This window comes from Eriocheir sinensis, chromosome 10 (genome assembly GCF_024679095.1).
Source record: "Eriocheir sinensis breed Jianghai 21 chromosome 10, ASM2467909v1, whole genome shotgun sequence".
In the NCBI taxonomy this organism is placed as follows: Eukaryota; Metazoa; Arthropoda; class Malacostraca; order Decapoda; family Varunidae; genus Eriocheir; species Eriocheir sinensis.
Window position 1 is genome coordinate 13,789,286 of NC_066518.1, and position 12,987 is coordinate 13,802,272.

The following is a 12,987-nucleotide window of genomic DNA, read 5'->3' on the forward strand; positions in this document are numbered from 1 at the left end:
CTTTGAATTGTAGCAGCCACTTTTTGTTCCATTCCTGTAGCTTGGTAATGTCTTCTTGTAGGAAATCCAGTCAAGTTAAGGGGTTAATCTACTTTATGAATTACCTTTGGTGCTGAATTACACTTGTTCTTTTATTTCAATCTTAGGTCAGAAAGAAACATCACTTGCAATTTGCTTCTATTTAAATAATGGGCCACATCTGATGAAATGAGTTACCTGTAGTTGTCTAAAATAAATAACACAAAGAAGCATATGAAAACTGGTATCTAGTGAAAGAATCACCTGGAAAACTGGGCCAAGATATAAAATTGAATCATTAGAATAAAGGTTGATCAACTATATTTTGACAAAGGTTAACTTTTATATCTCGGCTCAAATTTCATCGGTCCTTCTAACTGGCGCAATGCATATAAATTAATGAACATACTGATTTAATACTGACACCTGGCTATCAAAGCTCACCACTCTAGGACAACATGAACAGTGCATCACTATATGCTTTAACCCTTAAAGCGCAGGCTAGTTTGCCATGCCTGTCCTCCCACGCGGGCATATTCAGGCAAAATCATACCTCATTTCAACCTTTAATACCTTCACTCCTACTTAACCCACATGACTAAATGAAGTATCATTGTAAAGAACGTACCCTGCTGTCCTTTGACGTCATGTGTAAGACTATATGACCATTGGTAGAGTGAGTACGGAATATTGAAGTAGGATCACTGAAAGCACATTTTTATAGAGTTTTCCACCCCAGGGGTCTTCCTTTCTATGATTTAGTAATAAAAAGCATAACTTTTATATAGTTTATGTGAAACACGCCCCCCAAAAATTAACTTCTAGGCCTTTCTGATGCCCTTGATGGGTGCTGAGGTCAAAGGGCCCCCATCTTGTGGATGAAATTCACTGAAAGATGAGAAGAGGTGGAATGTCCAGCGGACATCTTCTCAAAGCTAACACACGGCATACACTGGCCAATAATTAGTCAAGGGAGCATGGCTGGGTATAATTTGAAAGAAAATGACATGCTTACCCTACTTTAGCATCAACAAAATAAATTTGATAGCGCGTTAATTCAAAAAATGCCTTGTCAACTATTGTCGACACCCGCAGTTTGAGCCCAGGCACCAGCTGTCGACTATTGTCGACACCCGCACTTTAAGGGTTAAGGTGGTCTCTTGTGCTCACTCTAAGACCCATATTTTCAGATGCTTTGGGCTTACACAACCACTATTTCCCAAGGCCATAAAGGAGATAAGTTGGGTTCTCACGAGTGCTTTTCCTATTCATGGTACAGAAGCCTTATCAAACTATCACTAGGCTCATAAAGCTACACATGGAAAGGCCCACAACCTCCACAAAAGCCTTGAAATGCATGTGTGTAAGCACTGAAATATTTGAGAATATGGGCGCATATCCTCGGTAAACTAAAGATTATTATGCATGTGTTAGAAGAGCTTCAGGTGTCCAGTCACTTGGTCTATCAAGTCAACAGGGCCGGGACCGATGCCAACCACTGTCCGAGAACCAGCGGCGATCTGGGTGCGGCCGGCGTCCTGAATTATGCTCACTGTCAGGCCCACCTCCCGGGCTAGGGATGAGAGCTCCAGCATCGAGGCTTCATCCTCTATCTTCACCACAACCTGTACCATACATAAACAATTAAGAGGAAATTCAATCAAGTATTAAATATTATGTAAAATATGCAAGGAGAAATCCAAGAATTCGTGGTTATGAATGGGTTAATTCAGTGTAATTTGGATATATTAGACAATTTAGCAACACTCACAAATAATACCGAAATTCATCTTAGACCCAACAAAATTTCTGGGGTAGTTTTATACTTTTAACCAAACACTTAAAAATGACCTTGAATGTATGCACACTCTCACCATTTTTATTATCCCTGAGAATGGAAAGTGGCAACCTATACTGTCCACAACTTCCATGGTGTAGATGCATGAGTGTATTGAGAGAGAAATAGGTGAGGGACTGAGGAGGAGGGAGTTACCATGCAGATCCTTTGTGCTTACCTTGGGTTGGCCGTTCATCTCCCAAGCTCTCAGGATATTCTTGTTCTTTTTCTGCAACTGTTTGTAGGCTTTCAGGGTTGCATGGGAGCACTGAAAATAATATACTCTGTTAGCCACTACACCTCCCAAGGAAGCACTCTTATACTGCTATTATTATAACTTTTGTTACCTAATATAACAAAACTGCGAACAGTTACAATAGGTCTTGACTCAGAAAATTCATATATGCTTCCTTACTAATGAAACTTTCTATACAATAAAGTGAGGTCATTCTTTGTTGATTTATACCATAAGGTGCTGGCTATCATGTGTTTGAAGATACCATAAACTTAAAATAACAAAACCCCAAACAGTTACTATAGGTCTTGACTCAGAAAATTCATATATGCTTCCTTACTAATGAGACTTTCTGTACAACAAAGTGAGGTCATTCTTTGTTGATTTATACTATAAGGGGCTTGCTATTATGTGTTTGACGATACCCTAAACTTAACCCATCTTAACTTATCAAAACCAAAACAAACACTATAGGACTTGACTCTGAAAATTCATATATGCTTCCTTACTAATGAGACCTTCTATGCAACAAAGTGAGGTCATTCTTTGTTGATTTATACCATAAGGGGCTGGCTATCATGTGTTTGAAGATACCCTAAACTTAACCTAACAAAACCAAAACAAACAATATAGGTCTTGACTCAGAAAATTCATATATTCTTCCTTACTAATGAGACTTTCTAGACAACAAAGTGAGGTCACTCATTGTTGATCTGTACCATAAGGTGCTGGCTATCATGTATCTGAAGATACCCTAAACTGACCTAACCAATCCCCAAACAGTTACTAAAGGTCTTGACTTAGAAAATTCATATATGCTTTCTTACTAATGAGACTTTCTATACAATAAAGTTAAGTCATTCTTTGTTGATTTATACCATAAGGTGCTGGTTGTCATGTATTTGAAGATAACCTAAACTGAACCTAACCTAGCCAAACAAAACCCCAAACAGTTACTATACGTCTCGACTTAGAAAATTCATATATGCTTCCTTACTAATGAGACTTTCTATACAACAAATTGAGGTCATTCTTTGTTGATTTAAACCATTAGGTGCTGGCTATCATGTATCTGAAGATACCCTAAACTTAACCTAGCATAACCTAACAAAACCAAAACAGTTACTATTGGTCTTGACTCAGAAAATTCATATATGTTTCCTTACTAATGAGACTTTCATTTAATTATATTTATTAATAAAAAATGTATAAAAAAAATCTGATTTAAATAAAAAATCTGATATAAATAAAAAAATCTTTTTTTTTAATAAAAAAAAAATCAACAACCCTGCTTTTGACCATTTCTTATCCCGGTAACTGTGGGGATCATGTTTCTCAAAGGCCCCTCTCAGCGAATTAATGAGAAAGAATCATCACTAACGCAAACCATTTCATAATATCAACACATTTGTGATCAGTTTATGCATCATCTATTTTGTGGGGTTTATATCATGGCAAAAATTTGGTCCATCGCTCTTACACGGTAAAGCCACAAATTTGGCCCGTCACTGCTACCGGGTTAATCTTTTTGCTATGGAAGAAAGAAAACTCAAAATAATACTGGAGACAGATGTTGGGATGATTAGAAAAAAAAGAGCACCTGGATCATCAAAGATGAAAAAATATATGGAGAAAACAGTGTAGTCAGGAGTACAAGCACTCAAGTAGAAGTGGCAGAAATGTACCTGCGGGTGGTGGTTATTTTTTGTTTTAATAAATTCACTATTCTAAATGGCATAACATAAGGTGCAAGATTACCCTTATGCAGTCAATGACATAAAATACTTTAATTCAGACCTGCTGTATATACTGTTGTACATATTAATTTTACTCCATTAGTTATATATTGTTCTCACTTTCCATGAATATCTAGGCATTTTCATTTTCCCTCCCTTTATTACTTGCTTTGAAAATCTGTGTTAAGCTTTGGCCTATTGAAAAAGCTGGAGCCCACCACATGCAATATGCAACATGCACTAACAATACCATGGCTTGTACTTGATGTTTACCAAAGATATATATTATGGACGGGGAAATGGATCATGCTGCTGAGCTGAGCATACCTGAGCAGCTGCCTTGCCCTTCCCCATCTTGAGGTCACTGCGCACCACAAGGACAAGCTTCATCTCACCGGACCCTTCAGCTAGAAATCCATCCTGAAAAGGGGCCATAAGATAGACTTTTTGGTGAGGAGAAGTCAAGAACACACCTCATAAAGACTTGACTAATCTTCTTTTGCCCTAGACCCAAGTGCTAGGGACCTGTCTAAAGCTCACTATACTCTTAACTGTTCATCATATTTGTATTCTCAGTAAACTTATATATTCATCCTCAGTACTGAGACTGTCTAATATAGTAAGCCATTTTATTTTTTATTTTTACTGTAAGTTGCTGCCTGTCATGTTTTTGAATATCTGAAATTCCTAGACTAACACAACCTCCCTTACTCTAACTCTAGTGCCATAAAACAAGTGGACGGACATTGATCCTGGACAATGTTAGATACATGAACAAGAAGCACAAATCACTGACAGAGAAGAGGCAGGGGAAGACAAGGGACTAAAAATTGTAACAGGACTAACAGGAGATAAAGATACAGACACTATAAAAGCAAGAAAAAAATAATTAACCCCTTCACTACGTCCGGGCCAAAACAGCGCCTCGCGTCGTATCCGGGATCGCCGCGCGAGCCAAATTTCAAATGTTGCTATTGAATATAACAAGTTTTCAGCCATAATCTCAACATAATCATCATGTATTATATATGAAAACATGCAGAATTAAATGGTGCACATAAAGAAACTCACTACGGCTGGGTCAAAACAGCACCCCGCGCTGTATGCAGGATCGCCGCGTGCGCCAAATTTCAAATGTCGCTATTGAATATAACAAGTTTTCAGCCATAAACTCAACATAATCATTATGTATTATATATGAAAACATGCAGAATTAAATGATGCACATAAAGAAACATAAATTAATTGACAATTTTGAGATGTAAGCATATATATAGATACAATAACTCATATTGGCTAAAGCGAGCCATGACGCAGTATGTGCGTCCTCGGATATGGTACAGGGCACGCAAGGACGCAGTATACACGTCCTCGTGTTGAAGGGGTTAATGGCTACAAAGGAAGAATGATCATACTGTAGAGTCCTGAGAAGTAATATACAGCATTAAAGTCATACAGAAAATGAAGAAGAAAAAAAAATGAAGAAAAGAAGAAGAAAAAAGAAAAAGGAGAAGAATATGGAGGAGGAGGAGGATTAGAAGAAAAAAGAAGAAAAAGAGGAGCAGAAGGAGGAGATGAAAAAGTGGAAAAAATAGGATAAAGAAGAGGAAGAAGGCACCCAAGATACCCACCTCGTCCCAGCCCTCGTCATCGGAGTCGTCTGAGGCGCCGCCCCCACTGTCCTGAGGGTCCATGCTCTCGTTGTCACTTAAAAAGGAACCCCGGGCGAAAAATCCTATGCACATGCCCAGCCCCACGCCCACCATGACGCCAGGCTGGCAAAGCAACTCGGAAACCATGGGAATCATTGTGTAAGTTTCCTTCCTCTTCTTCTGTGGACCTCTATGGCTTTTACTCGTGTTTTTTTTTGTGGTGTGGTTAGCTTGTGTTACTGGATGTTTTTGTTGGTGATTTGTGGTGGTCGTGGCGGTGGTGGTGAGTGTGGTGTGTGGTGGTCGTGGCGGTGGTGGTGATAGTGGTGTATCCTTCCTCTTCTTCTGTAGACCTCAGACGCCTTGTTCCGCTTCTCTTAGGTCCTCACGCCTTGGTCTTCCTTCCTTTGTAGCCTTTGGTTATTGCTCTCTCTTCGTCCACCCGGCTTGTCTTGCACCACCTGGCCCTGGGAAGGCCATGTGAGGGTGTTTGTTGTGGACTGTGGACTTGGGTCTTGGTTATGATGATGGTGTTGTTGTTGTCTTTGTAACGGTCCGGGATGGGAGGCTGGGAGCCGAGGATCTACCTGCAGGCTGCTGAGCACAGAGAAACGCTGAGCCCCATGAGCTAATGCTAACACAATATTGGGAAAAGAGGGCACAAACGCATGAGAGAAATAAGGAAAACCATAGAAAATAAGTGATTCAAGGTAGAAAATAGAGAATAAAGACTATGAAAATTACTGCGGAGGATAGTGTAATGCCGCTGAAAAGCAAAGATGTGTGAGTGAGCAGAAGAGAGGTTCAAGAGGAGGAGGACCTACGGAGCGATAAAAAAAGAAGAGTCCATTAATTAAAATTCAAGGGACTTTTACCCTGAACTGGTCACTCCAAAAACCGACGTACATGTGCAAGCATGTGTTTGTGATTTATTTGTCCACTGTGAAGCTAAAGTTACACTCAATTGACTGTGATGGTATGCTGGGTGGAGTCTGTGTCTGGCGCGAGGTAAACAAACTGTTTATAATGCAATGCAGCAGCACAATCTTCTAAAACCTCAATATCCTTCCGATTCATGGTAAAGTGGCTGGAGATCGAGATATGCTGGCGTGGTGTTTGTTGTTGTTGGAGCGCGGCGTCAACACAATTAACAGTTCAGGGTCAGTACAATGTGATGCACAACATTGTTGGTTGGCAATATCACGTACGAAAACGAGCAACATGTTGCGAGAAATTTGCCCTGTGTGACGCCGCCTTTAGGCTCTTCGTCTCATCAGCTCTCCTCCTCTTACTGATAGTCTTCTACCTCTTAAATTCCGCCGCCATATTGCCTCTCTATCTTCTATCGATATTTTCACGCTGACTGCTCTTCTGAACTTGCTAACTGCATGCCTCCCCCCCTCCCGACTTTCTGCTCAAGCTCATCCCTATACTGTGCAAACCCCTTATGCAAGAGTTAACCAGCATCTTCACCCTTTCATCCCTCACGCTGGTAAACTCTGGAACAATCTTCCTTCATCTGTATTTCCTCTGCCTACGACTTGAAGTCTTTCAAGAGGAGGGTATCAGCTAGGACACCTCTCCTCTCGAAATTGACCTCTCTTTTGGCCACTCTGTAATGCCATGAAATTGTAGCCCCCCCTGTCGCCTTACAGTCCCTCCCCCCTCCCTGTTTTCCAGACACCGTCCAGACACATGTCAATTTCGCCTATGGTTGGCTGCGTCTTTAGCAACTTAATTTTTCCTTCTTACTAAATTTTGCTCACCAAAACAATTAGTTCAAGTCTTTTGTACATCCTCCCTACCTCCCAGCTTTGTTCCCGACTTAAATTGTTCCCCAGCGAGAGCTACATAAATCACGCCTTGAGACACTCCAATTTTCAACAACACTCGTGCCCCTCTCTCTCGCCGGGCCCGCGGGCCAGTCTTCGTTCATCCGCCCTATACCAGTCAGCGCGTCTCGTCCACAAGGCCGGCCTAGGCTCTAGAACAAACAATTATATCTTATCTTTGTAATAAATGTCTCAGTAAAATTCCCCTTGTAATTATATTATTCTGTTTATCACTGTCCCTCATAATCTTAAGGTTACGAGTTGATCAGCCGGACGACACACAAGGAAATCCGTACCTTTACGTCTCCCTCCCTCTTCAGTGTCTACGCAACCCCCTCGAGTGTTTTCTCCCGTCTTTCATCCGGCGTAGTTGAGTGTAGTCAATCAGTCTTATTTTCTCCCCATTGAGCAGGTGGTTCCGACCCTCATCGTGGGGTGGTGGCATTTTCATGGGTTGAGGTTGTCTGGGGTATCCTGGGCCACTGGGTTTTCATGGGTCACAGGCGCAGCTTGGCCCAGTGGCCAGTCTCTTATTTGGATACTTTAATTCGAGGGTTTGGGGTTTCCCTCACTTACAGGCAGCACGCCCTGGAGGTGGCAGTCCGCTTCAGGACTTACTAGGCTCTGATCAGTTACCTTGGGAGAGGCGGGCAGCGAAAGTTATTATGTTTGTGGAGGAGTGAATCTGTCCTGTCATATCAGAGTGCATTCCTCCCCCACGTCACTGTCCTGTGGTACGCCAGTGTTTGATTCGTTGTGATTGTATGTGTTTTTTCTTTTTTTTTCTTCTGGTGACCAAAATTTAGTCTCCCGGAGGGAACGCTCGTGTAATGCCATAAAATTGTAGCCCCCCCCATCCCCCTGTCACCTTACAGTCTCCCCCCCCTCTCTGTTTTCCCTGTTTTCCAGACACCGTCTAGATACATGTCCGTTTCGCCTATGGTTGGCTGCGTCTTTAGCAACCTCATTTTTCCTTCTTACTAAATTTAGCTCACCATAATAAATCAGTTCTAGTCTTTTGTAAACCCTCCCTACCTCCCAGCTTTGTTCCCGACTTAATTGTTCCCCAGAGAGAGCTAATTTAACACTTCCCTCCCTCCCCACTAATGATTCACTGTTTGTTATTCACACAGGTACGAACGACGTCACCACGACCCGATCTGAGGAACTCCTGGACAAGTACCGTAGGCTCATCCAGCAGTATAAGCCTAAACCCCCTAACATTTTGATTTCAGGAGTTCTACCACGGACGTGGGCGGAGAGCGACTTCTTCAGTAAGGCCTTCAGCCTAAACAACCGCTTACAGACTCTTTGCGGAGAGCTTGACGTGGAGTTCTTCAACGCCTGGGACAATTTCTACGGACAAAGTGAGCTCTTCCACAGGGACGGAATACACCTGTCTCCCATCGGGGCAGCCAGATTCGGAAGGCTCCTCAACGACGCTGTACGTGACACCCGATCAAAAAACGACCCTCAGCCACGTCCCTTCACTCCGCCCGTGTAAATAGACCCCGTGCATCGCAACAAACCCGTAACTGTGATCCCGCAAGTACCACCACCTCTATTACCAAGCCTCTAGATAACTTAAAAATACTTAGTTTCAATGCGCGTAGCCTAAGAAACAAATTTGATGAATTTGATGAGTCTTGCTCTAACAGAAAATTTTGACATAATTGCTATAACCGAAACATTTATCGACACCACAAATATTGATTTAAGTTCCGAATACTACATAGATGGCTACAGACTCTTCAACAAAGATCGTGTAAACCGTAGAGGCGGTGGCGTCGCCCTTTTTGTCAAAAGCTATTTGCAACCCACTGACAAAACATCAAGAGACAGTAACGTTGAACATTTGTGCGTGCGAGTAAACATTGCAAAAGTCAATTTAAATATATCTGTCACCTACAGACCTCCCGGGCAATCACTCGATGACGACTTTGGAATGTACAGCGTTTTAAGGCAGTCACTTAATAACAGCGACTCACTGATATTAGGAGACTTTAACCTCCCCCAAATCGACTGGGCCACACTATCAGGTACAGAAGGCGAGTCACATAGAATGATCGAATTTTTAGAAGAAAATTATCTAAGCCAACTGGTTTCTGAACCAACTCGACAAAATAACATACTCGACCTTGTTATAACGACCCAAGATAACCTTGTCAGTAATGTCACGGTAGGATAACACCTCGGTTCTTGCGATCATAAATTAGTGCGCGTCGACATTAGAGCTCAAACATCAGTGACTGAAAATAAAGTAAAGGTGCCCAATTTCAAAAGAGCTAACTTCGTAGAAATCCGAAAAAAAATAACAGAAATACAACTATCAGATGACTAGTTGGGTCATTAACATTAATTCCGTGACCGTGGTGAGCGAAGGTTCGTTTCTCGGTGGATTTGTCTTCTTTGAAGGTTAAATAAAGATTTTAGCCCCCATGCCCCTCGCGAAAATGTGGGCAAACTTTTTGAGAGCCGTAAATTCAAATTGGCCGCCATCGGCCATATTTGAAATTATCTTTTTAATGGTTTAACCTACAATGTTGTGTAATATATCCTTTCTTGGGTTTTTCATGTCAGAAAAATCATTTCTGATGTTCTTTTTATCATCTGACTTGTTTTTGACCTTCAAATCCAAGATGGCTGCCGATTCCTATTCAGAATGATAACTTTTCAAAGCTTTTGCAAGTCTTCCAAACTGTGTATGTTTTTTTTATATATTGACTTACGTATATTTCAAAATTCCTTTTATTTCAAGAAAGTACACTGTTTCACCGTCAATTTGTCATAAAAATATCATGCAAAATGAACCACTACTCGTCAGCTGAATCCGTTGATTCCCCACACTCGCTTCCCTCCTCCTCATCATCACTCTCGTCACTGCTTACGTCTCGGACGTCCTGAGCTGCAAAGTGCACGGGCAGTGGAGGCCGGGTATGGCGGACAGGTCGGCATTTCCCATTCACAATTTCCCAGCCATGGTCGATGGGAGATGGATGCTCACTCAAGTGGAAATGGAGTTGGCAGAATGCAATATAGTTTGTCCTTTCTAAGTGGAGATCCAACGAATCGTCATCAGGAGGCAGGCGGCTGGTATTTTTCTTTTTCAGTTTGTGCCACTTTGAAGCTCTTGCTTGTCCACAGGTAAGATTTGCACTCTCGCCATAGATGTGAGTGAGAACGAATGTCTTCATATCAGATCTGACTTTATCCTCTAATTCCAGTGTCTCACCAACTCTTCCCAGAAGCTCTCTTGCTTCAGGATCAGTGAAGACTTTGTCCAAAACTGGCTTTTTCCCATGCCCATAGAACCCTGACGTGTGATCAGTCCCAGTAATCACATGGAGTGGTACGATGATATCTGCAACTTCTGTTGGTAGCATGGTGCGGCAGCTGATCAACGTTCGTTTGCGTTTCATCAGCAAATCACCTCGGAGTTGTTGTGAGACATAGGCTGCTTGGACATATACATCTGTGTCTTCACTGTCTAGTACAACTGGTCCTGCGTAGTCCCCGATCCTTAGCTTGGCATAGATGGAGAGCAGTATTGTGTCAGCTTCTGGTTGCTTGACGACATAATCCATATTTGTCACACCAGTGGTCAAGTTCAGTGATTCCCCCTCACAGTATATGATGTCACCTTGCACTCGACCAACTTGTGCCTTGAACTTTTCCTTCACAAGCTTCTGCAGTCGGACCTTGTTTGCTGAATTAAGCATGAATTTGTTGAACTCAGCAGCTCCTGGGAATGTGTCTTCTGGTTTGGGATAGACGTTTGGGATATGTGCATGTTTAGCTGCCCGTCGATCATGCTCATCATCCTTGATACTGAAGGGAAGGTCGTACCTGTCATTGACGAGAATGATGCGGTGTGCATCAGCATGACGTGAGAAGACAATTGTGCAGATCTTCTCTAGGTAATCACTCCAACGGTACTCTGTGCCATCCCGCTTCCTAGCTTCACGGTCCTCGGGTGTGGGTGTGGCCAACCGCCATATCAGTCCCATGTCCACAAGGCTGATATAGTTTTGAGGTATATCAGCAACTGGGTCCAGATTGAACAGCTCTAACAGCTTGCTTTTTGCAGTCTTGCGCATTGATCCGTCGACATTGTAGAGCGATAGGCACTCTTCTGTTACTCTTCCCTCTAGGGCTGACTCAAGATCAACAAGACCCGAGTTTTCAACAAGCTCCACCAAGGCCGCTAGCCCTGACCTCTCCATTTGAGCCACTTTCATAGGGGCACAGGGTAATTCACATACCTGTTCAGTGCTGAAACTTCGCCTTTTGTTCCTGTGGATTGTTGCTGTGAGAGGTTTAATCTTACTAAAAACTCTCTCTTGCAAGAAGAGTTCGACCTGAGCTTTGCCATCCGATAGTGCAGTCTCCAGGTCCTGCACCAACTCCGGAGATGCAACCATGCCAGACTGCAGTGACCTGAGTGTGGGCGAGGATGTATCAAATGGCTCTGAACCAAAATCTTTTGTGCATGCCTGCAGGTCCTGGACTGCCTGCTCATCTTTCTTCATTCTTGCTGGCTGACACTCCACATGCTTCCTTTGGCGACGTTGGCAATTGAGGTCCCGATTCACAACAGCTTTCACTCTCGCAACATTGTTCACATTGCGTATGGTTGAGAATAGTTGCTTCTCGTTCGACAGCAGCTGAAGCCATCCCTGTTTAAGCTTCGAATGCAGATTCATTGTTGTTTCAATCCAAAGATCTAACGGTTGGCAGGAGTAAGGTAGCCCTGTCATTGACTGAGTAAAGTGATCTTCAAAGAAGAGCATTTGCTCATCTGGCAGTGACGAGAGCATTGCCCAGTAATCTGGTAACCATCGTCCATAGTCATGATTGTCATATGCCATCAATCCAGGCAACATGTTGTATGTTGATGAGAGGTACTCTGACAAATTTCTCGAATGACACGCATCAATACTTTGGACAAGAGGGTCAGACATTTCAAGGAAAGACAACCAGAAGTCACCCATGTCTGTACCAGGTTTCTGATAAACTCTATTGACCAGTTCCTTCAATTCATCGTCTTCCTCTAGATCCATGTGAGCATTCTGTACGACCTCCTGCGTCTCGGTTAATGCATTGCGCAAAGTGTCTAGGTTTCCCTTAACGTCTTCTGTTAGTTCCTCATGCTCAAGAATCTCTTTCAGTCGTATGTGGATAAGAGCCTCTCTCCAGAGCATGATACAGCGCACACCCCGCCTATAGTGCTTCCCACGTAGAGCTTGTTCAATGGATCCCTCCACTACTACTCCTGCGGTTACCAGAGTGTCTGCCATGCCAGAGCCTTTGAATCTTTTGTAGATGGCATATATGTAAGACATTTGCTGGTGGAATGGGCCAAGAATTGGGACAATGTTTTCAAACAGTTCGGGAGTCTCCATTTTTAGCTGTACTGTTGTCTTGTAGGTCGGCATATCACCAACCAGAAAGGAAAATGGAATATGCTTTTCATGCATAGATTCTGCTAGCTTCACCATGATGTCATACACAACTGACTTACTGGGAGGTTCAGGGTAGGTCGTGTGATAGTAGGGCTTGCTCCTACCTACTGATGGTTGGCGACAAGACTGAGCACCACTGTATGCTGGAACCCGCTGCTCATGAGGTGGTGGTCGTACACCGTCATTGTCAGCACGAGATGATGAATGATAAAACA

The 12,987-nt window shown here is 42.7% G+C and overlaps 1 protein-coding gene across 1 annotated transcript; it reads right to left on the reverse strand.

Moving 5' to 3' along the window:
* Window positions 1–164: 164 nt before the first annotated feature.
* LOC126996612 (peptidyl-tRNA hydrolase 2, mitochondrial-like) lies at window positions 165–6,008 on the reverse strand. Its single transcript, XM_050857280.1, has 4 exons — window positions 5,458–6,008; window positions 4,154–4,246; window positions 2,034–2,123; window positions 165–1,643 (listed from the first exon to the last, which is right to left on the reverse strand). Exons 1-4 carry the CDS (start codon window positions 5,632–5,634, stop codon window positions 1,449–1,451), a joined length of 555 nt encoding a protein of 184 aa, XP_050713237.1. The 5' UTR covers window positions 5,635–6,008; the 3' UTR covers window positions 165–1,448.
* Between the last annotated feature and the right edge of the window lie 6,979 nt (window positions 6,009–12,987).